We start from the raw sequence: 25,788 nt of genomic DNA, 5'->3' as shown, positions 1-25,788 counted from the left end.
ATTCTAGCCTCTCCACAAAACTTCAAGGCTAGAACACATCCGATGCTACAAAAACTAGCAGGTTAGTGAGGTGACAGTGGCCAAACCCCAATGTTCCACAAGGGTATCACCCATATTTGAAACTTATGCCTTCAATTTCAGTACTACTACCACATATCCATCTTTCCCTGGATTTATAAACCAAGAGCTCTCAAAATTGTTTGAGATGCGAATCTCAATGTTTTCATACCCACTTGGTGTGGATAAATGGTATGGCACCTCAAGCAATTTGATACCACCTGGTGCATAGCATAGCTGGAGTTAAGATGGATTTCCTGACATCTTGGCATTGGTATTTTTGAGAAGTACTTGGTTTTGGCCTTCCATTTCCTGTATATTATATATCACAGTCCTATTTTCCAAAACCATTTGATATGCAAGAATATAGAGCATAGTTCTGTAGTTTCTTCAGCTTGATTAATGAATCATAATAACCAATCCAGTCTGTTTTTATGATAGGCTTATTTCTTCTACCATTTAATGCAATTTTGGGTGTTTAGAGTCCCAAAAAAGACATTTTGTTTTTTTCTTCTTTGTGATGTAAATTACATGTGCTTAGTCCTTCCCATCTATAGTCTTTTTATTTTATCATCCATGAGCACTTACCATGAGCTTGCTTCTGTGTAAAGGATTTGATCTTAATTCTTTCCATTAGATATTATTTCATGCCATGCTCTTATCTATTACTTCAAGATATTGAAATAGATTTCTTTATTGGTTAGATGTTTATATGTTTTTCTTTAGTGAATTGATTGAGTTTTCTTTGCTTTAAATTGCAGTTGTTGAAATAAATTTCTTTATTGGTTAGATGTTTATATGTTTTTCTTTTGTGAACTGATTGAGTTCTCCTTTCTCTAAATTAAGTTGTTGGGATAGGAGGGTGGTATTCGTTGCAGGAGTCTAGTTTATTAATTTGAATGTTCTTGCTTTACATTAAGAGTCATTTCATTCTATTCTGAAAGGCGTATCCATTTTATATATGATAAATTCTTCGATCTTCTTGAAACTTGTGTTTATGTGATGGTTTCTTTCCAAGTGATAATTCACTTGTTTTCCATGGACTTTGTCGACGTGATATACAAAATATCAAAAATGTAGTTACCACTTTTTGCTTTATTTTCCCAGAATATTATAAAATTTCTTATGACAAACTCCTAGCTCGATTGATGTCTGTTTTTAGTGCTCTCCGAGCTTGGGATTTTCATCTCTACACAATGTTTTTGGTATTTGCTTCTCCTCAGTAACTGCTTTGGTATTATGTTTGTTGATAGTGATGTTTTCATTTCTAAACCTGTCATGCTCATTTTGGCAACTAAGTCGATATTGATAGTCATTGGATCATGGTTTCACAAAACCTCAATCTTTTAGTTTAATGCAATTAATCCATTTTACCTGATTAATTATCTTATTTTCTTGCTCTTGCCACCCTCTGAAATTTCACAAATATCTTTATTAATTTTTTTATTGCTTCAGTAGTGCTGAACCTTATTATGAGCTAAGTCACCTGGTTCATTTGAGTTTGACGACTTTAATATTCGATAATTTTTTTGAAAATGAACCTAGGTATTAAGTTCGACATATATATATATATATATATATATATATATATATATATATATATAATGTGAAGATATAATTGTGTTTTTAGATATATTCAAAAATAATAAATGTCAACAAAATTTAAAGATTAATTTTTTTTAATATACTTATGTTTCTTTTATATATTATTGAAATATTAGACTTATTTTATAAATATATAATTTTTTATAAATTTATATAATTTGAGTGTATATAATATAAATAAAAAATTAAAGCACACATAAAAATAATAAATAACAACAAAATTTAAAGATTAAAATATTTTTTTAATATTCATATGTTTATATATATGTGTGTGTGTGTATTTTTTTCCCGAGGAAATATCTCGGCGGATCCACTTGGAGGGATCACTTCCCGCCGGCTTAGTAGCAGATTCTAATCCTGAGGGTGTCGAGGTCGGAGGAGAATAAACCCGATGACCTCCCATTAGCATGGTACTTTAGCAACGGGAACTCGACCAATTGAGCTAATCCTCAAAGCTAGCTATATATATATATATATATATAACTTTCATATTATATTAAATTATACCATTCTACTATAACTGTTTGTAAATATATAAATTTATAGAATAAAAGTGTTCATGGTTTATATATAAAAAATAAACAACAAAATTCCAATATTAAAATAATTTTTTTCCCAAAAGAAAAATCGTAATTCCCATTAAAAGATAAAATGAAAATTACATATAGTAGATGTTAACAAGCATATCCTGTATAATATATCCAGATTGATGCTGGAGTGTCTGCTGCTGTCTATGTCTGACGGCCTGATCATACATTTGTTCAGAGCTAGATAATATGTATAGAATATCAAAAACAAAAGACAAAAACATATATAGGTGCCATAAGAGGATCCCTTGTGGTTGCATACCGTGATAAAAAAGGTTCAATATTAAAATATTTTTTAATGTACATATGTTTCTTTTATATATTCAAAAATATTATATTTGTATTATAACTGTTTATAATAACCACATTTATATAATTCAGTGTGTGGTATACATGAAAAAAATTAACATATATATTCAAAAATAATAAATGACAACAAAATTTGAAGATTAAAATAATTTTTAAAATATATATATGTGTGTGTTTTTTTCTTTTATATATATTGGAATATTATACTTTTATTATAACTGTTTATAAATATATAAATTTATATTATTTAAATATGTATGGTATAAAAAAATCATATATATATATTTTTTTTAATTTTAATTTTTATATTTAACTTATATTTTATTTGAATATTACATTTCTATAACTGTTTATAAACATATTATATCTATATAATTTAAGTGTGTATGATATAAATAAAAAAATAACACACACATATATATTCAAAAATAATAAATGACAGCAAAATTTAAAGTTTAAAATATTATTTTAATTCAGATATGTTTCTTTTATATATTTAACTTCTATATTTTATTGAAATATTATACTTCTATTATAACTGTTTATAAATATATAAATTTATATAATTTAAGTTTGTATAGTATGAATAAAAAATTAACATTTATATATTTAAAAAAAATGAAAACAAAATTTAAAGATTAAAATAATTTTATAAATTTTTTGAACTATCACACTTCTATCATAATTGTTTATAAATATATAAATTTATATAATTTAAGTGTGTATGTTAATAATAAAAAATTAACACATGTATATTCAAAAATAATAAATGATAACAAAATTTAAAGATTAAAATATTTTTTAATTTACATATGTTTCTTTTATATATTTAACTTTTATATTTTGTTGAAATATTACACTTCTATTATAATTGTTTATAAATATATAAATTTATTTTTAAGTGTGTAAATAAAAGTTAACATATCAAAATTGTGAAGATAAAAATAAACAAATAGAAATAAAAAATATTATTGAATAAAAGTCATCTTCTGTGTAAATTAACAACACAACTCCCAACATCCTCCCAAAGCTAACTTAATCCGTATTGGTCTCTCCTTCGTTGTCAAATTTGACATTCAGAAACAACATTCCATTAGTGCAGGCAACCTGGAATTTGTTTTTGTAGTGAGTAGGTTTTAGCCTTTATGGTTTTATTGTTTTTTGATTTTTTAATTACAATTCTCTTTGCATTTCCTGTGATTTCATAATGAACTTGAAACTAATTTCAATAGAATTTTAGATGAATTTTGTGAAATATTCGTGTTTGTGTTCAACTTGAGATTTGCAAACGTCATTGAATAAATTCACCTAGGAATGAAATTTGGCGAACTTCGAATTTAATTTATTTTGTTTGCCGAACGTGGTGAGTTAGATGATGAGTAATATTTTTGTTGGGTATTATTTTGACTAGAGAGTTCAGCTAAATGCATTCTCTCTTTTTTTCTGAACCAGGGAAACAAGCGAACTCCAGAACGATTTGTTGGTCGTGAGGCTGTTATCACAACTCAGTGTTTGAATGGATGGTGAGCTCTCCTATATCGATTATATAGCTTTGATTGACAGTTTCGATGAGCTTTTAATTGAGTCCAACAATTAGTTCAGCTGTTATTTTCATTAGGATTGTGTGGATGACACACCAGTCATTAAAGTATAGCTAACAATTCTTCCTGGTGTCAGGTATGTAGTAAAAACTTTAGATAATGCGGAGAGTGTCAAGCTGCAATATAGGTCTCTTATGAAGGTTGGGGATCATCAATCTTCAAGTGAACTTTCACAGAAGGCTTTGGCACCAAGCTGGCTATGATCTCATAGGTGCACTTACTATATTACTACTCTAGCTTTTTATTGTCTTTTCCTTGTCGTGTTGGTTTGAATATTACAAATCATACTGAAGTCAATGCCATTGAAGTGATTCATGTCTATGACCTTGGCTGAATAATGCAGGCTTTCAAAGACATGCACGATGTGTGCAAGTCAAGTATCTATTGCATGTTTAAAACTTTGATTGTCTTAGAATTCAAATTATAATAGATTTCACAACATTGGTTTTTAATATTTATACAGCTCGTAAATCATAGTGGCTAGGAAGCTGGCAGGTAGTTCACATTACTCAATCTTGCATATCTCTTAAGAACATTAATTTCAAGGGCATGAAAAGCTTTTATGAAAAACCCAGATCCTATGGTCATCAATTAGCTATGCAGCAACAGGTCAACCAATGCTTCCTAGCATTCTTATTTCATGCTAAATATGCTACTCTTCACATTGAAGATCATATAATGTGAACAAGCACAAATTAAAGGCATGTTTAGGAAATGAATGTATAAGACGCTTTAAAACTTGCATTACCATAACTTGTAAGTGACCTTTGTGCTCGCATTATATTGCTATATAAATATAGGCACATGTTTGGATTCTTTGGAAGCATGTCACTGGCAACAGGCACAGTTTACTAGCTAGACAATACCCATGTCGATATATTTTGATCACCATCTGTGTAGTGCATTAGCGTAATTTTGTAACTGACATTTGAGCTCATATTGTATTGCTATAGAAATATAGGAATATGTTTGTAAGAATGTCACTGACAAACATGCACAGCTACTACCTAGACAATACCCATGGTGATATTTTTTAACTGTCATCTGTTTAGTTTATCTCCTCACGATGCTGTTTATAAATGCTTCTGGGCCCTAGCATGTTCTATGATGCTCCTATTTATTCCAAACCATTGTGACCCTAAACATAGAACAAGTGTTGTTTGATGATTTCTCTCGGATTTTGCTATTAGTCATTTTTTGCTTTTTACATCCTGAATTGATTTATTTGGAATGTGGTCAGTGTTTCATTGAATGAACAAATTGACAAGACAGATTTTATATAATACAATTCCTTTTGATGTTTTGCAACTTTAGATTATAGTTAAGTAAAATTTCAAATGTTTGTCTTGTTGAGAAAACTTACCAAGGAGGTGTTTCCTAGTGCTTTAGCCTTTTTGCGTAAGAAAACGCATGAAAACACCTTTTTAGTAAGTGACTCTATGAGTTATTAAAGTCATGTGACTTAAAAGTCAGGTTATGAAGTACTTTAGATTATTAAAGTCACTTTATGTTTTTAAAGTGACTTTATGAGAAAAAGGTACAAGGTACAACTTAAAGTCTATGCTGCACAGGTTTGCAAACCTGGGGTGGGTTTCTCGAACCCGTCTCGGGTTCTTGTCCCCAAGTACCGGGTTCGGGTATAGGTTCTTCTAAAACGCACCCAAAAGAACCGGGTTCTCCGAGTAAGCACCGGGTTCTTCGCAACCAAAATTTGGGTTCTTTTGTCTAATTGGGTGCGCCGAACCTTGACAACGGGTGCATGGAACCCCAAAATCGGGAATGTTAGGGTCAATTTTTTTTACTGATTTTGTTGTAATTCTTTTCAAGCTCAGCCTTTTTACTTCTCTTTCTGCAGTTTTGACCTAGAGATGGCCACTGTAGATTCATTGTGTAGGCTGAATGTCATTACTATTGTAGCTATGTTAAGGTCATTACTATTGTAGCTATGTAGCTGGAGAGCATGCTGACTGAAGATCTAAGTGATGTTGATGACATGGATGCTGATGACATGGCTTGAGGAAGCCATTGTTCACTATTTTGAAATTTCCTAGTTCATGTTTGGAGATGCCTTAAGGAAAATTTTGAATGTAGTATGACAATGGACATATATCATGATTCTTATTAATATGTAAACTCCAATTTGCACTTGATATCAAACTAGAAATTTTTAAATTTCAATGTGAATGTTGAATGTTCAATGATGTGCATGTTTAAATCTTTAAAGTTTAAATCATAAATATTTTATTTTTCTTGTTTAAAGTTGGAAAATATACAAATTCATATATATATATATATATATATATATATATATATATATATATACACCCCCGACAAACCCACGCACCCTGTTTCAAAAAATGACGTAACCATCCTCATCCCCGAACCCACGTTTCCTGGCAACATAACTTTAAGTTATAAAGTGACTAGGGAAGTTATTAATGAGGGATTACACATGAAAAAGGGGGTCAAATGAAGATCAGATCTCCACCATTGATCTATGAGCGCTGAGATCTAATCTCAGCCATAGATCAAAAGGGTTAGGGTTTCTCCTCATTATGAGAGACTTAAAAGGGAAAAAGGCAATAGAGCTCAATTATTTTTCGAGTGAAGTGTTGAAGAGGAGAGCAAGGAGAAAGAGGAGATTTGCTGAAGGTGAGGAGAACTTACAGCAAGGAGAAATTACCCAACAGGCCCAAATTTTTAGGCAAGGATACAGGCACATAGTTCAAGGTCAAGGTTGAGTGTAAGTGTGAGTTTCCAGGCATATTTCCAGTGTTGTTTAAGGAAGATATCAGACCTGAGTTTAAGGTCTGATAGCAGAGAAACAACCCAAGTCATAAGGTCTGTTCCAGTGCTGAGATTAAGTAAATATCAGACCCGAAATTCAAGGAGGAGGGTCTGACATGCACACAGTACGAGGCAGAGTTTGCTGGCTACAGGCATAATTTCCGAGCATATTTAATGTTGTGTAGTGGTCCAAATTCCGAGGAGGATATGCTGGGCAGTGGCACAAAAATCAAGGCTGGGGATTGCTGATAGTGGAATGCAGTTCAAGGAAGGCAGAGATTGCTGAAGTGGCACTTTCAGATAGTGGCTAGATTTTCTAGGGAGCTCGGTACATTTTCCAAGGGAGAGATAAGTACATTTAATGCATTTACACGAAAAGCATAATGAAAATCCACTTCTAGACTGGTTTTCCCCTTGTGGGTTTTTCCAGAGTCAGAGATTGACCAAAGATATGTGTCCATATTTGTGTGAATGCTTGTTATACCTTATTTAATCAGCTGTAAAGTAAAAGGAAAAGAGAAGTAGAAGTAGTCCTGTTTTGTTTCCTTTTAAATTTGCATTAAGTTTATATATCAGTATGACTGTGGGGCTGTGGGCATTAAATCATATGCAAAGAAAATTGAAACTGGGGAGGGCTACAGGAAACCCAAATTTTTCTACATGGTATGAGAGCTACCAGTGAATTTCAACCGATAAACATTGAGCCAACAAGCATACCTTCTGCTAAAGCAGTGAACAACAAACCAAAACCTGCCTTATATACCAGAAAACATTGGTTGGAGGGATGCTAGTTGTCCCTTTATTTTTCAGTGATTGTCTCACCCACGCACCTTAAAACCTTTAGCAAGAGAAGAAGAAGCCTCAACAAGGTAAACTCCCTCTTTGTGGGATTTTCCTTAACATTAAACCTGTCTTACACTTTTTAATACTTGTATTGTTGCATACATGGATCAATTATTGATTCCACACATACGTGCTTTGCGTGTGCCTCTACATGTTAGAAAACTCCACCATCATGGCATCTAACCATTACCTACTCTGCATGTGCCTCCACAAAGCTGGACAATTTCTCCATCATGGCAACCTACCATACCTATGTTGCATGAGTTCAATTCTTTCAAATCTTTAGTCACAATGTTGCAAGAGAAGAAGAAGCCTCAACAAGGTCAACTCCCTCTTTTTGGGATTTTCCTTAACAATAAACCTGTCTTACACTTTTAATACTTATATTGTTGCATACATGGATCAATTATTGATTGCACGCATACATGCTTTGCATGTGCCTCTACATGTTAGAAAACTCCAACATTATGGCATCTAACCATTACCTACTGTGCATGTGCATCCACAAAGTTGGACAATTTCTCCATCATGGCACCCTACCATACCTATGCTGCATGAGTTCAAATCTTTCAACTTAATAGAATTCAACCAAAACAAATCAACAACCTATCGCCTAAGTCACCAACATGCCCCCCCTCCCCCCATGTGTCATAAATCCTGCATGTTCGGCACGATTTGAGCCTGACATGACTTTGACTCGTGTCAGACACGAACCCTACTAGTTGTTGATTTTTCATGGAAATTTGCATCTAGTCTGACAATCTTATGACATCCACTTGGGCAACTGGTCCTTCCTCTTTGCTTGATTGCCTATACATCGTGGGATCCACCAAATTTGAATAAGAGCTTCAACTTTTTCAGATTGGTCACTATGGGAATGTCCATGGACTTGCAGTCCATCATCTAAAATCTTTGGAGAATCTCAATAGTATACTTTCCTTGACCAAGGAAAGGAATGCATCAAATCTAGATCCTTCATCTCGAACTCAGAGGTCAAATCCCCCTAACACTGATGTAGGGCTTGACCGCTCCCTCTATCATGGAAGTAGATCCTTCTGCCATTGCTATTGCTCCCTTTGTCACACGAGTCCTTCTTGTCCCATCAGAAACAAGTCGTATAATAACAAGATAAACCAAGACTCATCAAATATCCATCAATCCGAGAATACCATGGTCGAAGTCCATACAAAGCTTTCTTCACTCTGCAAACATGAGATTCCCTCTCATGTACCTCAAAGACCTAAGGTAGCTCCATATACACTTTTTCCTCGATCACTCCATTGAGGAAAGCAGTCTTCACATCCACTTGATGTATATAATAGAAGCAATAGAAATAATAATTTTAGTAGAAGTGTACCTGGCAACTGGAGCAAATGTCTCCTCATAGTCCTCTCCTTTTTGGGAGAACCCTCTTGCGACAAATCTCGCTTTGTACTTCTATATGCTATCATCTACCGTATGCTTGATCTTGTAGATCCACTTGGAAGTCACCACTAATTTCCCTTCAGGTCTTGGCACTATTTCCTTCATCATGGCACCCTTCAAACTTATTGGCTTGCCTACTCCCTCTGAACTAGGAGCTCTTTCGATCATCTAGCCTGGTTTTAGATGCCAGTGTAATTTCTCCCACTTGGAACACAAATCACTCTAGCTAAGTTTATGCTTGATGTTGGGAGAATCCTCTTGCCACAAACTTTGCTTTGTTCTTCTTGATGCTTCCATCTGCTGCTAGAGCCTTAACAACTTTCATGATGTACCGACAAACCTCATTAGGAGGCCATGGAAGAGACTATTATAACCAAGCAAAAGATACAAAGACAAGAGGTTGACCAATAAAGTAATAGTAATCAAGGAGGAAAGATATGAAATACTTATCTTTTGATTTGAGGATCCCAATTGTCAACTCCCTCTTGATCCCCGCCTTCTTGCAGAAATCACTGCAATCCATCTGCAATCTCATCAAGCTAGAAATGCTCATCCTCACCCTCATCATCAACTATTAATGCATGTAGCTTTCCTTTCCTTCCTTGCATGAACTGTATGAGTTAGGGTTTCTTCGTCCTTGAGTTATCTAGCCACAATAAGGGCTCAATTGTAAGCTAAGAAATCTTCAAGAAGATGAACCAAGTACAAACTCCATTGACATTCAATATTCTAGGCCTCGTTCTAGGGTTTCAAAAAATCTTAGGGCCAAGACAATACAAGTCATATCCTTCTAGACCTCTAGGGTTTACAAACCCTAAGTCTTTCATCAAACTTGTCATGAGCAAATTTATCTTGCTGCAGTCAATATAGGTGGGATAATTTCTCAAATTTGTAGAAATTAAGGGTACCAAGGAGGTGTTTCCTAGGTATTTATCCTTTTGGCCTAGGGAGACACATTAATGAGCTTTTGTCATGGTGACATTATGAGTTTTATTAATCTCAAGGAGCTAAAGTACTTTTTATGAATCATGTCCTATGTACTTTAATTTATTAAAGTCATGTATTATAAAAGTGACTTTATGATAAATGTACTAAGTACACTTTATATTATTAAAGTGACTTTTATGTTTTAAAGGTGACTTTATGAGAAAAAAGTGCATATGGTACAAAAACATTAAAAGTACTAGGAGGCTTATTAATTGAGGGAGACCGCATGAGAGAGCAGGTCAAGAGAGGGAATGATCTAAACCTTGATCTAATGAGTTGAGATTTAATCTCAGCCATTAGATCTAAGCGTTAGGGTTCTCCTCACTTTAGGGAGATGAAAGAGGAAAACAGAGAGGTTGGAGGCTCATTATTCTCAAGAGATTTGAGGAGAGGAGGGCAAGCCACTTGAGAGGAGGAAGAGAGCTTTGTGAGAAAATTCTACAACAGAGAACAAGGAAGAAAACCACCAGCAGTTTGAATCTATCTTGGAGGTCGAGTTAAAGTCTTGAGGAGGGCTTGAATCTCAAGGAAGCAGTCACAACCTTCATTAGCACACAGGCTGAGGGCATTTTGCAGGTATGTATGAGTTGTTTCTTGCTTAGAACCAACATACAGGCAGTCAGAAATTTCTGTAGTTTGTCCATTCTCATTCCATAGAATTCTGGGCAGTGTTAGTGAATTTTTTGGGCCAGGTTCTGAGAGTGTTTTCGTACACAGTTCAGGGAGGAAACAATTATAAATTTGTGTGCATGCTTGCTAGTATCTAAGCTCGAGTTTTTAGTCAAATCGTGATTGTAAAGTGGCACTAAGCTCTGTGTATAAGGAGTTGTCAAGTGACCCGAAATTTCCGCCTGAGGAGAGATGAACGTGTGTCTGAAATATCATTTTAGAACTTAGAGGAAAGAGGACTTCAAAGACACTCCTTTAAAGGAAGAGATAAGTCCAAATTTCTTGTTGTACAAATTTCCTTAAGAAGCAAATAAAATCCTCCCTTAGAACTGGTTTTCCCCTTGTGGGTTTTTCCAAAGTCATAGACCAAAAATAAGTGTCTAAATTTTATGTGTGTGTGGTAGCAATAATTTATTGTATCAGTTATTGAAGTGAAAGTAGTAGAGTAGTTCCCTGTTTCAAGTTAAATGCAAATTTAAATTCATATTAGTCATATGTTTATGATGGGTTTTGGCATTAAATTGTGCAAAAACTTGAAATTGGGTGGGCTACAACAAAGCAAAATTTTCAACAAAATCCAAGTGTCCAAAAATATAAGTGGAAAGGAATGTGCCATAGAGTCCCCATGTGTTATGAATATAATTTATGTAAAAATGATAAAAATAGATAACAGATAATAATCATAATAATATGTAAAAAACTAATAATTAAGTTAAATAAAGAGGCATGTCTCTACAGACATGTCTGCGCGTGAAAGGGTACTTACCTGGCTATATATGCAGGACCCTCATTCCCAATTGTATCATCATTCTCATTCATACTTCATATATATATATATATATATATATATATATATATTTTTGTATTTCAATGGAGATATACTTATTCCAAGTTTTCTGGAATATTTAACTTGAAGAATGAACTTTGTTCGCTTCATTTGCTATCGGAACAATTCGATCCTCTGGTCGCTCCACCGCAGGACCCTCATTTCCAATTGTATCATCATTCTCATTCATACTTATATATATATATATATATATATATATATATATATATATATATTCTTGTATCTCAATGGAGATATACTTATTCCAAGTCTTCTGGAGTATTTAACTTGAAGAATGAACTTTGTTCACTTCATTTGCTATTGGAGCAATTCGATCCTCTGGCCACTCCACCGCTGCACAAAGACATGCTCTTTGATCCAAGCCCTTGGCCATCTAGGTTTCGTTAACATTGTTGTCGTGGAGATTGAAGCGTTTCTCTACACTTTTGGGAGTTTCTCCATCGTTGATTCGTCAGAGGCCTTCGACCATTAAACAAAAAAAGAAAAAGAAAAAATGAAGATAGTGAAAGAAAAAAGTACATATAAAGATTAAAAAAAATAGAGAAAAAAATAATATAAAAATATACTATTAAAAAAAAAGATATATATATTCCAGTGTAAATTTGGAAGGATAACATTCATATATATAAAACGGTTCTACATTATTGATAAAAGGTACATGATAAAGTTAAAAGAGAATCTTTCCAAATATCTTTAAAACTATATGTAAGAGAAAGAAGAGTAGATAATATTATCTTGATTCTTCAATAAGTGAATTACAAGCTCGTGGTTTTAGCAACCCATGGTAATTGCCCATGGTATTTTCAAAGTAAAAGAAAAACAAAAGGAATACAAAATCTCTTTATGTGAATGGTAAGTTTTACTTTTTACGTGGAGAAAATTAACCGAGTCAAAAGCACATAAGTGGACATATATTTTATATTATACCCCAAAGAGGTGAATAGCCACATTTCACTAGGGTTGTAACTTTTCAAAAAGAATAAAAAAATTATAAATAAAAGATATATAAAGAGAAGTATTATATTATAAAGGGGTATTTTAAAGAAAAGTTCAAGTCATAAAATTATTGAAAATATATATAAGTACAAAGCAGGTATTATTATAAAAGGTTACTTGAAAGATCCATATATTAAAGTTTATAAAGGGTTAAATCTAGAACTATAAAGAGAAATAAGGATAACAAGTTATAACAAAGGAAGACTACTTTTTAAAAGCATTATAATAAATATAAGGTGTAGTTTATTTAAATAGTGGAGCTATATTAACTTTTTTTAAAGTGGGAAAAAATATATAATTGAGGAAAATAAAAGTTAAAGGGGTTACTTTTAAAAACCCTAGGCTCATCCGAAGAAGAAAAGATGGAGTCTAATTTAGAAACAAAGGAAGGAAGATTTTCCTATAAAGGTATTCCAATTGTAGATTTTAGATTATTTACATTAAAGGGGTGTATCCAAGGGAAAGAAATTATTATCACTATTAATACAAATGCCGAGAATAATTACATCAATATTAATTTGGCAAATCAACTATTAATTCTAGAGCCAAATATAGGTGAACGAGAAGGTCTTTTTGGAGGAAAAGAATATGAAATTAATGATTTACAAGTGACAATTGATCATTATGAGTACATATCTCAATTTCATATTGTAAGTATGTTTGACAAAAAGGTTGACATAATTCTCGGTCGACCTTGGTTCAAGGAATTAGGTACGTTCATTCTGAAAAACAAATTGTTGATGTTCCCTTACAAGAAGAAGATGGTCATGTTCTAAGACATGACAACGAAATCAAAATTGATAATGCTTTCAACAAAAGATCTTAAGGATATTTCGAAACTAATGTTTCAAGAGAATCCAAAAACAGTATCAAGGAAGTAGAAAGAACTTGAAGAAGTCATATCCAACAAAAATAAGGAAAATTCATGTTTGAAGGAGCATAATCAAAAACTACTTACGCAAGTGAGAAAATGTAAAGCTAAGAAACACCAATTAGAACAAGAAAAATAAATTTCTGAAAAGAAACTCAACGAAAGTCTATCAGGAAAAGAAGAGGAAAGTTTATGCTTAAAAAACCTTAACCAAAGGTTATTAGAACAAATCAATTGTTTAAAGGATGAGAAGCTTGAATACCAAAATAAAGTTGACTCAAGAAATGAAGAACTTTTACGTCTCAGAAGCCATAAACAAAGTCTACTCACTCAAATTAAGAAACTTAAGGATGATAAGAAATCATTGAAAAACAAATTACAAGAACTTATCACGAAAGAAGTGTCGAAGTCTTCAGTCCAAGTGGAAGAAAGAGGAACAAATACCGATTTAGTCAATATCACAACTCAAGAAGAGGAGAAACCATTAGAAGTTAAAACATATTCAAATGTTGCATTTCAAATAAAGGAACCTCCAAGTGAAGATTTTGTAACTAACTTGACGACATCGAAACCTGAAGTAAATCAGAATCTTTCCACGCACATGATAAGGGGAACCAAAATATCTCTTTATCTACATCTGAATCACAAGAACAGACATTTCAATCAATCTACGAATTTGGATCACTTAGAACATAAACAACAAACTTATGTTTCAAAGAATACTGAAGCGCGCACAACTCAGTCCAGTGATAACCATTCATCACAAGTTTCCAGTAATCAAAAGATTAATTTAGAATGGTCAGATCCTTCCTCCGTGTGACAATTTTATATATCACTCCAAGGATCATATCAACTTGCATCGACAAAGATGACTATCTCGAGAAGAGAAGACATTCGTAGCAGAAAAAGAGATCAAGCCGTTTCTTCAACAAACTTTGAGGACAAAGGTTTTTGAAGGCGAAGGCAATGTTATGAATATAATTTATGTAAAAATAATAAAAATAGATAATAAATAATAATCATAATAATATGTAATTAAATAATAATTAAGTTAAACAAAGAGGCATGTCTCTATAGACATGCCTGTTCGTGAAAGGGTACTTACCTAGCTATATATACAGGGCCCTCATTTCCAATTATATCATCATTCTCATTCATACTTCTATATATATATATATATATATATATATATATATATACTTGTATCTCAATGGAGATCTACTTATTGATATTCCAAGTCTTTTGGAGTATTTAACTTGAAGAATGAACTTTGTTCGCTTCACCATGCCTTCGCATATGTGATGAAATTATCAACAAGGTGATTTCCCTCATCCTTCATGTTATCAGTCAATCAAGGAATGCTCCAACAACCGTGTCAATCAAAGACAAAAATATTGTAGGTCGAGCCACATTTACAAATCTACAATAAAGAATGCTCCATGACAGTAAGATGTCTTCATCGAAGAGGGAATAAGACCATGGCATTCCGATGTCCTCCATAAATTCTTCGAAGAGAAATCACTTCATCAATCGATCCTTAATATATGTGCAAACAACAACGTTCAAGTGGCACGGGCATATGATACTTGAAAACTATGAAATGCCATTGTCACTCTGCAACCAATGGCATTGATTTGGCACAAATATGTGTGCTCTATCAGATGCTAAGATGCCCTTAAAAAACTAGGTCGCTGGCATCTCCACTGTCTGAAGCACTTTGGACCCCTTGTTCATCATATTGAGGCCTTTTTGACCTTTCTATTGTCCCATTGAGGCCATTCGATCCTCTGTAATCAACATTGAGGCCTTTCGATCCTCCGTAATCAACACTGAGGCCTTTCGACCCCTTGTCATTGGCTTTTATGGCTTTGGCCCTCAAACAAAACTTCGATCACAGGTTTCTTCACAAAACAACAAACAAACACCAAATTCGTCCTTCACTTATGATTTGCGGCTTCTTATCTTGAGCTTGCTTGAGTGTGTGGAATGAGAAGGGCTAAATCACATGCTCATGCATGGTATCTTCTCAAGTTTACGAGTTCATCATATCATGTCATAGAAGCTATGTTTTATGAATCTTCTCAAAGGTCTAGAGTCAAAACATAATCCCAAGCTCCCTCTATTTCTCGACTAGCTTCTTAAGTCTCTTTAATGGCTGCCTTTTCACCTAGGCTCTGATGTTGATTTTTTAAGGAAATCAGATCTTCTAAACTAATAATTACTTTCCAATGATTTCTTTAACCAAGTTTACTTATGCCACATACATCATTAAGCAATTATACATAGAAAATCTCAATATTAATGGACTAATGACAGTAGGATCATAAAGAGACAACCAAGCACACAAAGAGACAAATTTTCACCTGGGAAACCCAAATTTGGGAGAAAACCTAACAATATTTTCTAGGAGAAATTCTTTAGTTCAACAATTTTACAATATGATATTCACAAGTCAAATAGACCCAAAAATTTTGCAGGTCAAACCTTGGTCAAACTACCCATAACAAGGGTTGGTCAACTGCCTCAAAATTCGGTCAAACTGACCTTAAAATAGCTCGGTCAAAGCCTTGAAAGCCTTGGTCAACTCTGCCTAGAAAAGTTTTGTCAATTTCTAGTCAACGCATGCCATATGTTGGTCAAACTTTGCTGGTATCCTCTCTCTTTCACATGTGTGGATCAGAACAAAAGATTTTATGTGTGTTTCAAATCCTCCAAATGAGGGAGGTCGAATTGGTATATATAGTGTTCAAGTCAAGTGGGTTTTGACCAAGGGTCACACCCATTCAACTAGTGTCTCTTTGGAGCCTACATGAGCTCGAAATTAATATTTTTTTTTTTTAAAGGCTAATTTGAATACTGACCATAGCTACCAAAAATCAACACTGGTGTCCCTAAATTTGGACACGTGTCCTGTGAAAAAACACCCTGTAATCGATTTATTGCCTCATTCTCACGCAATGCAGTCACAATTTTGGAGTTCTCGAAGTGTAGCCAAGGGAAATTAAGCAATGTTAGAAGGGATTCCAAGTGTTGGGAAGTGGATTTGTCCAGGCCCTACTAATGCTATTAATGGTAATGTTAAATTCTTAAAGTAAAAGTGACATTCTCCTTTATATTTCATTTTCATCCTTTTACTTAATTTTTCAACATTACCATGAAATGACTGATGTTTGAGAGTGTTTTCAACCTCATTGGATTTCATATGGAGAAAGTAGAATTTTAGATCCCACCCAAAATCCAGTAGTCTTAACATTTTTCAAGATTTCAGGATTGGGGGGATTACAACGTTTTCATTGCAGTTTGTCATGTATCCTAGGGTATGGAACTAGCATTTAATTAAGAGGACCAAGCCCATAGTGTACCTTGATGTTGGTGGTATTAACTATTGAGCTCCACTATCATGACCATAGTAAAAATACACCCATCACTCAAACGTAATCTTGATTTGACATGTTAAGTTTTTCTATCTTATTTTGATGCTTAGAGGGTGATGTTGATGATGAGGATCCCAATATACGCAATTATTTTGATGATATATAGTACTAGCTATTTTTTGTAGCATGATTTTTTTGGACGATACAAGCCATTTAGGGCCTCGTTGTTGATGTATTTTTGGTTCAGAGATGGATTGCATTTACACTCTATGCATATTTTGGTTATATGCGTTTGTTGTGTGTTGAATTTGTATCGTCATCATCTAAATGTTTAATATATTTCATATTTTATGTGTAATTCACTATTTTTTTTTTATATTTTTAATATATAATATAACATGTCCTCCATGTCCTGTTCCAGGGGGTTGTCGTATCACATGTCAGATACTTGTATTTTTGCATCCTACATGTCCCGTGTCCTCGTGTTAGGTGACTTAGCCTATCACATGTTCAATGTGCTCTTAGGCAATAATTTGTGCTAATCACTGAAGCATGCAACCTCTCATAGGTTATAATCCCATTATAGGTTCAGCGAATAACATTTTAAGCACTGGATATACCCCCTCAAGCATCACACCCATTAAATTCTCATAGGTCTTTTTTCTTATTATAGGCATGGATTTGTTCCAATCCTTGGATCTTTCTTGGGCATCTAGCCAATGACTCATCAAAGGTCCTTGTTGGAAATGTAACTAGTTTCAGTGTTCATAATTATTATTGTACTTATTTCAATATGTATCTTATGTAACAAACAAAAGAAAAAAAGAAAAAGCTATTATTTTAAAGCATGGGTTTCATGCTCATTATTGATGGTCTTCTGGGTAAAAAACATGTTCTTCATGCTTCTAGGGTTTGTAGGTCATAGGATTTATTGTCACGAGTCAAGAGAGTCAACATCATGTTTATAAGACCCTTTCGGGCAAGATGTACCTTGTAAAAGAATTTATTTTTGAGTCTAGAAAGTCCCGGAAGTGTCCTAGCACAAGTCGGCACAGAAAGGGGTATTCAACCCACACAAAAGAGTATAAATAGAAGCACTTCGATCTCATTTGAGATACACTCACTCAACAAGTTCGATCTGCAACAAAAGGACGAAGAAAGAGGAACGAAAGACAAGGAATTAAAAAGAAAACCCTAGCGAAGGAAAGAAGTCAAGTTATGGGCATCTTTCCTCACACGTGCAAGTTTCTGGAGCAGTTGCAGGGGCTGAAATTTCGGCAGTAACTGTAGGTCTGGAATTTTGTCGCAGGGAGGTTGAAATTCTGTTGTGGGGGCCTGAAATTATGAGACTAGTGCAGTACAAGAAGGGTTTGGGTTTTGTTTGTCTTATTGGAAACATAATCCAATAAAAAGAGGAGATTTTTCCAGGTTTTGCCCTTGGAGGGATTTTGCCTGGCTTGGAGCCTAATATCTGTGTCCATTGTCTTTACTGTTTTGATCATGATATTTGTTTGATGAAAATATCTAATAAAGAAACACAAGAAAATATATAAGATTCACAAGCTAGTATTAAGGAATAAGGAAAATATGAATTAATAGTTTCCACATTGCATTTTCCACATTGCAACTGGAAGGATCATCTTGTGGACACAAATAAGGGTTTGTTTGTCACGAAGAATTAGGGTTTTGACAAACATCAAGGAAATCTTAATTGTAGGAGACCGAGATCTAGGGTTTTTGCAGCAGTTGCAGGATCAAAGGTGCAGATCTAAGTTGTAGGTTTGAATCTAAGGAATGAAGGTGTAGCTATCTAACCTATCTAGAAGGACATCTTTGAAGGTGTTGAAGAATCCGGGGCAATTATAGTTAATGAGATTCTTCTTAGCATAATAACTCTTTGTGAGGTGTTTTATCTTTAGCTTATTAGCACAATCTTTTCTTGATATCATTAGTGTGTGTATGTCTTACTTCATCAAATAGCTACCAAAACAGAGAGACAAGAACACACGATGCTGGCTTTTTGCCAGGGCCAAAACCTCTTCCTCTTGGAGAGGAAAACCTGCACAAATTCTTCTTATAGAGATTCCAATTGACGAATACCAAGACGATGACCCTTGACCTACTATGCCACTCCAAGACCAAGGCATCAACCCTCTTCGTTGTCACTGCTGAGACCATCATTATCCTGCACCATTGAAGCCTTTACTACTTTACCACTGAGATCTTCATTCTTGTTGCTCCATGATTGTTCTTTCATCGAGCTTTTCAACATCACAACGAGATCTTTATATACATGAATGAGAGTTGCACTGAGATCGCTGTTGTATAATAGTTGCACCATTGATATCTTCATTGGAATACCACCGAGATCATGATTGCATCATGACTGTGTATGTCGAGATAACATTATGTATGCCGAGACTATGATTGTGTATACCCTGCACTGTGCTCTTCACCAAGACTATAGCTATGCCCTCCTTGCACTGAGGTCTGTTGCAACTATGTTGAGATTGTATGGTTGTGACCTTTTAACTAGGCCGAGACATCAGGGATATATGCGAAGATATCACTATGATACTCATCCGAAAGCTTTTGTAATCCTCCTCCATACGTAATGCTGAACTGTTGCCCTTATTTGAGTGTCCTATACCATTGTACCTTGTTTGAGATTCTGAGCTGCTTGCACTCATTCGAAATTACAGACTTGTCTGAATTTTTCTGTGTTTTCTGTGGTGACCTCAGTGGGGTATTTATAGTGGTTTTGTGTCCCGAAATAAGTTGACATGTCATAGTGAAAGGATGTGTCTATTATTTGAGCCGACTTGACATTAATATATATTTTGAGGCCGACATAGCTGCTCTTCTTCATCGTTTTGTTGGTTGATGTCTTTAGGAGGATTGTGCTTGTCTTGGAGGGCTGTTCTAGACCTTTATATAGACTTTTATACATTACAAATAGGTTCAAGAAGAGCATGACATTGAATCTTTAAACTAAATCCTAAGGTTCTCAATGGGAGCCACTAAATAAATAAACTTCTTGCTCATGAAACCCATGTAGCAAGGAATAAATTCATTTTGTTGTTTTACAAAAATCGTAATACAATGTCATGAAGACCGAACATAGTTACACTTTTTCCAACAGAAGGAAGCATCAAGGAATCTTGGTATCATTTATCACTCTTTGAAGTTGTCGTTGAAAGCATACTTCTAGGAAAACATTGAAGTCTCATCATAGATCTTGAAAGCCTCAAGATAGTTGGAGACATCATCATTGAAGGGAAGACTCTTGATTGACAAGTATCATATTGTTGCTCTATATATGAATCTAAAGGTCTCATAGGTTCTTTCTGCAAGGAAAGAAACAAGCTTGTTGGCTCAACAAATTACCTAGCATGAAAATAAGGATTGACCTGGCACCTAGAACACGAAGTAATGGAGTATGTCCTCGGTGAAGTTACTGAACCTAGCAAAGACATGATTCAAGAACTAGCAAAATACAAGAAAGGGGAAGTATGGGCACAAAGGATCATTGTTGAATCTATTAAGGATCATCTAGTTCCTTTTGTTGCTAATTTGAAGTCTTTTATGACAAGCTAGTGAATTTGTACTCTATAAGTGCATCAAGGCAGAAGATGTCTTTGAGGAATAAGCTATACAAACTGAAGAAGTCAAGGGATGAGGACATGGCCTCCTTTCTTATGAAGATCTCTCAAATAAGAGATCAATTGCAAGGGCTTGAGGAAACAATTTTTGATTCTGAAATGACCATATGTGTACTAAATGCTTTGCCACTAGAATGAAGCAGTTTTGCAACAAGCATCTACTCTAAGAAAGACTCATCTCCTTTTGATGAGTTGTGGGCTCAATGCATCCTAGAAGAGACTAGGATCAAGGCAAAGGATCATATCGAATCAAATGATCAGTCTCAAGCCTTCATTGCAAGGACCAAGAAGCTAAAGAAGGGGAAGTTTGGGAAGTCCAAGAAACAAGACATGTCCAAAGTTCAATGCTTTGGACGCAATGAATTTGACACTTTAAGTGGGACTACCCAAACAAGCAGAACAACAAAAGAAAGGAAAGAAGTGAAGCTCACACAACTGAGGAGATGGGAGAACCTAAGAAGAAACCGAAGAAAAAAGATGTCAAGGATCTTTACTGTTGAAGAAGGCATCCTCACTGTCAAGTTCTTTAGGAAGTTGGTCTTTCCTTTAGAATAATTTTGATTGTTGTTTGCTCTTAGAGAATCTTGGTTTTATAAACGCATAGCATCATAGATAGAAGCTTGTGATAGTAGTATATTTAGAGTCTACTTGGGTTGCTTTGGAAGAATCATCTAGTCTTTTAAAATTAAGAAGATTGGGACCATGTTGCATAATCTTCATCCATGTATTGTTTGACATTATGCTAGAAGTAGTCTTTGCTAAGGTGGTTCACTATGATCCTATACGAACCATCATTTTGGAAGCTTCTTGGAAGAAGCATTATGACAAGGCTAGCATATATTGGAACAATACTCTTTGGTCTTTGTTGGACACCTAATCCTAAAGGGTTAGTGTGGAATTCAAATGGACAAAAGCAGTCCAAGAGACCTTGGGATCTGAATCCCAAGAGTCACACATTGTACTATAAATGTGTATCTTATGTTAATAAAAAATGTACTGAATGATTTATCTTTCACATTGTTTTCCTATCCATGTGTGTTTAACATGGTATCGGAGCCATGATGTGTGGCCTGTGTAGTTTTGTGCAACTGGTCTGAGCACTGGCCTTTGTCATTTTGACTTGAGCACAGGTCCCAGTCCTCAGAATAGTCATAACTCCTTTTCTCTGGCACACCAGCGTTGCCTTTGTAACGCCAGTCTGTCCATGATGTTCTCTGGCGCACCAACGCTGCCTTTGTAACGCCTGTCTGTCATATGCGTTTTATTTCTGAACGCTGGCCTGCTCCACATGTCCTGTCTGAGCACTGTACATTAATAAAAAAAAAAAAAATTGTGAATAGCGCTGTCATTTTGAAGCGTTTGCGCTGCCCTTATACCTGCGCTCTCTGCCTAACAGCCTCATGAAACCTCTGCTCCTCTGCTCCCTGGCGCACCAGCGTTGCATACGCTCTCTGCTCTTCTGACATCTCTGCTCGCCTGACATGGTACGCTGCTCCTGTAGCTGGTCCTCCTGCAAACAAAACGCTGCCCTCTCTGCGCATACACTGCCAACACTGTAACGCATCCTTGCACATTGAAATTCCGCGATAGTTTGTTGGGAGCTTGTTTGAATGAAAGTATCTATTGAAAATTTGGGTAAATGTGACGATCAATAAAAAAAAAAAAATAGAATGTAAGAAATAAGCATTCTGCAAGTTGCTTGGCTTTCATAGTCTCTCTGCGAAATCCTCCGATGCTGGCATGGACTGAGCGCTTCTCTCCAACCTCACGCCATGTGCGGTGCATCGTACCCAAAATATTTCTACCTAAAAGTCGTCCTTCTCTGTCAAGTCCTTGCAGAATTAGATCGAGAATCTATCGACCGAGAAAAGAGTTCAACAGAGAGTTCAACAGCTATGCGACGAGTTCTCCTGGTGAACATTTGATTTTACGAAGGAAAGTACGATAAATGTGATCCGCATCTGCAGAGTTTTGTGGATGGACTGTTTGAGACATTTTCTTCTGCGGTTACTGTTGTGGGCATGTATTTCTTGGAGTTTCCAAGCACCCAGTTATTAGGCATCGGAATGCGGGGCCTGTAAACCAGCTAGTCCATATATGAGAGATTTACTTTTGGTCAATCTACTCCAGCACTTGGGAGCAGAACAACACTCCATCTCTTTTTGGTCAAAATTCGGCTTTTGGAGCTCAGTCAAGGGTGATTGTGAGGATTCGGCCATTGACGAGAGAAGAAGAGCAGCAAGGCACCCAGATTGTACAGGAGACCTCGTCCGATACAGTGGCTGTGGCAGATCAGAAATTTACGTTTGGCACCGTCTATTGAATGAGTCGGCATATTGTACGCACTCCCTCGTGCTCGATCCTTCACTACTTTGTCTTCTATCGTCTGTGCATTATAAATGGTTGAATTTTGCTTTTTAATGTAGAACGGTGGTATTGAAGCGCATGCTTGTGTATCTATTGCATCCATAAAGCTATATTGGTATTGTAATACTCAAAGCTGTGGTATAGCTGCGTTTTGCATGGAATTGCTACAGTTGACTTAACTCTTTCTGGAAGCCGCAAGCTCTGAGGGGAATTGGCTCCTGTCACCTCAAATTCATCCATCTGAAAGGCTTCAGAAAGCTTGTCACATTTAGTTTTCAACCGTGCTTCAATCTCAAGAACCAGTGACATCTGATAGCCAGTACTATCCTCAGCAAAGTGTGCACGTGGAAGATGAATTTGCCGTAACCAGCCAGGAGTCACTCCAAGAAAACGATTAGCTACGCCTCCAACACCAGGCTCTGAAATATCAGAATTGCTGGCTGATGTCACAGTGTTAGTAATCCCACCTCCAACGCTATTTGTGCTAGCACTGGCAGTTGAGTAAGCACTGGAACTGATAGTGATGCTAGTATTGGTGCTGTCAAGAGAACTCCTAGATATCATACTCCATTTTTCTATTTCCTCTTCAGGAATTTCACCATCCTTGGAAAGAAGGGGCAGCCTGAGCCGTTGGGCAACCTCTGCAACAACTAGCCTTTGTTCTAAAGCTTCATAGACCTGTGGCGAGTTCCTTAGTCCAAGCTGAGAAAACAGGGTTTGAAGGTCTCGAATTCCCCCGAGTATAACTGGAGTTAACGCTGATAGATGATTTGTAAGTCAAATTTTTTATGACTTGGCACATGCTCAAGCAGATTTTAAGAGTAGTATTGAAGCCACCTCGAAGCAGATTTGGTGTTGTCCATGGAACAATTTGAAACAACCTCTGAGTGAAGTGATTCGTGGAGAAGTGATCAGCATTGTGAAGTGAATTTGAAGCATTTTTGAAGACATTTTTTTTGCAGTTTCTTGTAGAGATTTTGGAGCAGTTTCTTGTAGAGATTTTGCATGATTTCCATAGCAGCTAGATGCTCTGAAGTTTGAAGTTGAGGACAGCGCTCATCTTCACATTTATATATTTTTTTTGCATTGGTAATGATATGCTCCAGTTCATTCTTGAAACGAACTGTGGACTGTTGATTTACCATGTGCCCAATTGTACCAATGTTTATTGTAGCTTGACGAGAAATGTTTATTGAAGTTTAACTTGGTAACATCTAGCTTACTCAGGTCCTGCTCCATCAACCATTTTCGCGACATTGTTGCCACTTGATAAACCCTTACAATATCTTGTAGTAAGAGTACAATATTATTTTTCTGTTGCTGTTGCCTCAGTTGTGTTTTTTAAGTGACATTGAAGAAAAATGGCCAGACTTGAAGATGCATTAAAGTTATTGAATATCCTAATTCATTCCACTGTTGATGAGATGGTCAAAGTTAACAAAGAAACTCTCTTTGACATCCAAACCTCTCTGCAAACTGCACATGAGAATATTGAGTTTTTGCAGCTTGAAACAAAGCTACAGCAGGAAGAATTACAGCAGTGGAGTCATCATTCTGAACCTGTTTCTGTTCAGAACAATGAAACAGACTCCCATGAACAGCAAGTCAATAATGTTACTGTTCATTCAAATAAAGCAGCAGTTGCACATGCACATGCAGAAGTTCAGTCTGCACTTCCCAAGCCCATCATCAGACCTTGGGAACAGCTTGTCCACAACAAGCACAGAACTGGTCTTGGATATGACAAGGACTTGTCCTTTCATATTCCAGACTATGCCAAGCCTATTCAGTTTCAGAGTGCTGGTTTCATTTATGACAGTTCACCTGCTCCTCATGACAGCTCACCTCCAGCTGTTCCTGATTCTGCCCCTCTTCCACAGCAACAACAACAACAACAACAAAAACAACAGATCGTGAAATGCCAACACTGTGATCGAGTTGGCCATTTGAAAGATCACTGTTTTGATCTTCATCCATGTAAGCACTGTCATAAAACTAGCCATTCTTCACACAGGTGCTTCAAAAACAAACGTCCTGCAAGAACAAAGATTCATCTTGGATGGATCGCTTCTTGGCAATGGGCATCAACAGCCAAGAAGATATTCCAAACACATGTCAGAACTTGTTCCAGAATAATGAACAGTCTTGCAGTTGAGTTTTCTCCATCTTCTCACCTTGTACCTGACAGGGGGGGAAATGATGGTCATCTACAAGCTTCAAAGTCACATCAAGCGAGCCTGAGCCACAACCTGCCACACCAGTTTCAGAGTTGCAGCCAGAGACAAAGATGCCCGTGAACAGATTGAGAACACTTCCTCTAGCAGAAGACATCAGCTTCTTGCCAGTTTTGGAAGAGTTCCAGGAATTGCATTAAGCATTCCAGAGTTGTTGGTTATCCTTAAACCATCACAGGTTGAGACTTCCCTTTTCAGGTTGAAGTTTTACCTTTTATGTGGGGTGAGACCTCCCTTTCATGGTTGAAGGTTTCCCTCTTTAAAACAATAGGATCACTTCCTCTAGCAGAAAACTTCAGTTTCTTGCCAGTCTTGGAAGAGTTCCGGGAACTGCACTAAGCGTTCCAGTGTTGGTGGTCAACCTTAAACCACCGCCCTTTTTTTACCAACATTTCATAGAGCACATTCAGCCTAGTGCTGCCATGCATTTTTGCACATTTTGTATTACAGCTCTCTTCTTGGACTCATACATAACCCTTCGGATTAAGGGGGGGAATGTTGGACACCTAATCCTAAAGGGTTAGTGTGGAATTCGAATGGACAAAAGCAGTCCAAGAGACCTTGGGA

At 35.7% G+C, this 25,788-nt stretch overlaps 1 protein-coding gene across 2 annotated transcripts in view; it reads left to right on the top strand.

Annotated features, from left to right (window-relative positions):
- Positions 1 to 25,788, top strand: part of LOC149158080 (uncharacterized) — a 211,929-nt gene that overhangs the window by 172,086 nt on the left and 14,055 nt on the right. For both annotated transcript variants that reach the window (XM_089436104.1, XM_089436105.1), the window contains exons 6-7: positions 4,011 to 4,081; positions 4,236 to 4,370. In XM_089436104.1, the coding sequence (XP_089292230.1) occupies positions 4,011 to 4,081; positions 4,236 to 4,362 (198 nt within the window). In that variant the 3' untranslated portion in view covers positions 4,363 to 4,370. The remainder of the gene's footprint in view (positions 1 to 4,010; positions 4,082 to 4,235; positions 4,371 to 25,788) is intronic.

This window comes from Pinus tabuliformis, chromosome 5_2 (assembly GCF_031772625.1).
Source record: "Pinus tabuliformis cultivar Carrire ecotype Pingquan chromosome 5_2, CPIR1, whole genome shotgun sequence".
In the NCBI taxonomy this organism is placed as follows: Eukaryota; Viridiplantae; Streptophyta; class Pinopsida; order Pinales; family Pinaceae; genus Pinus; species Pinus tabuliformis.
The sequence above is the reverse complement of the archived record's forward strand: the minus strand, read 5'-3'. Positions and strand labels throughout refer to the sequence as shown.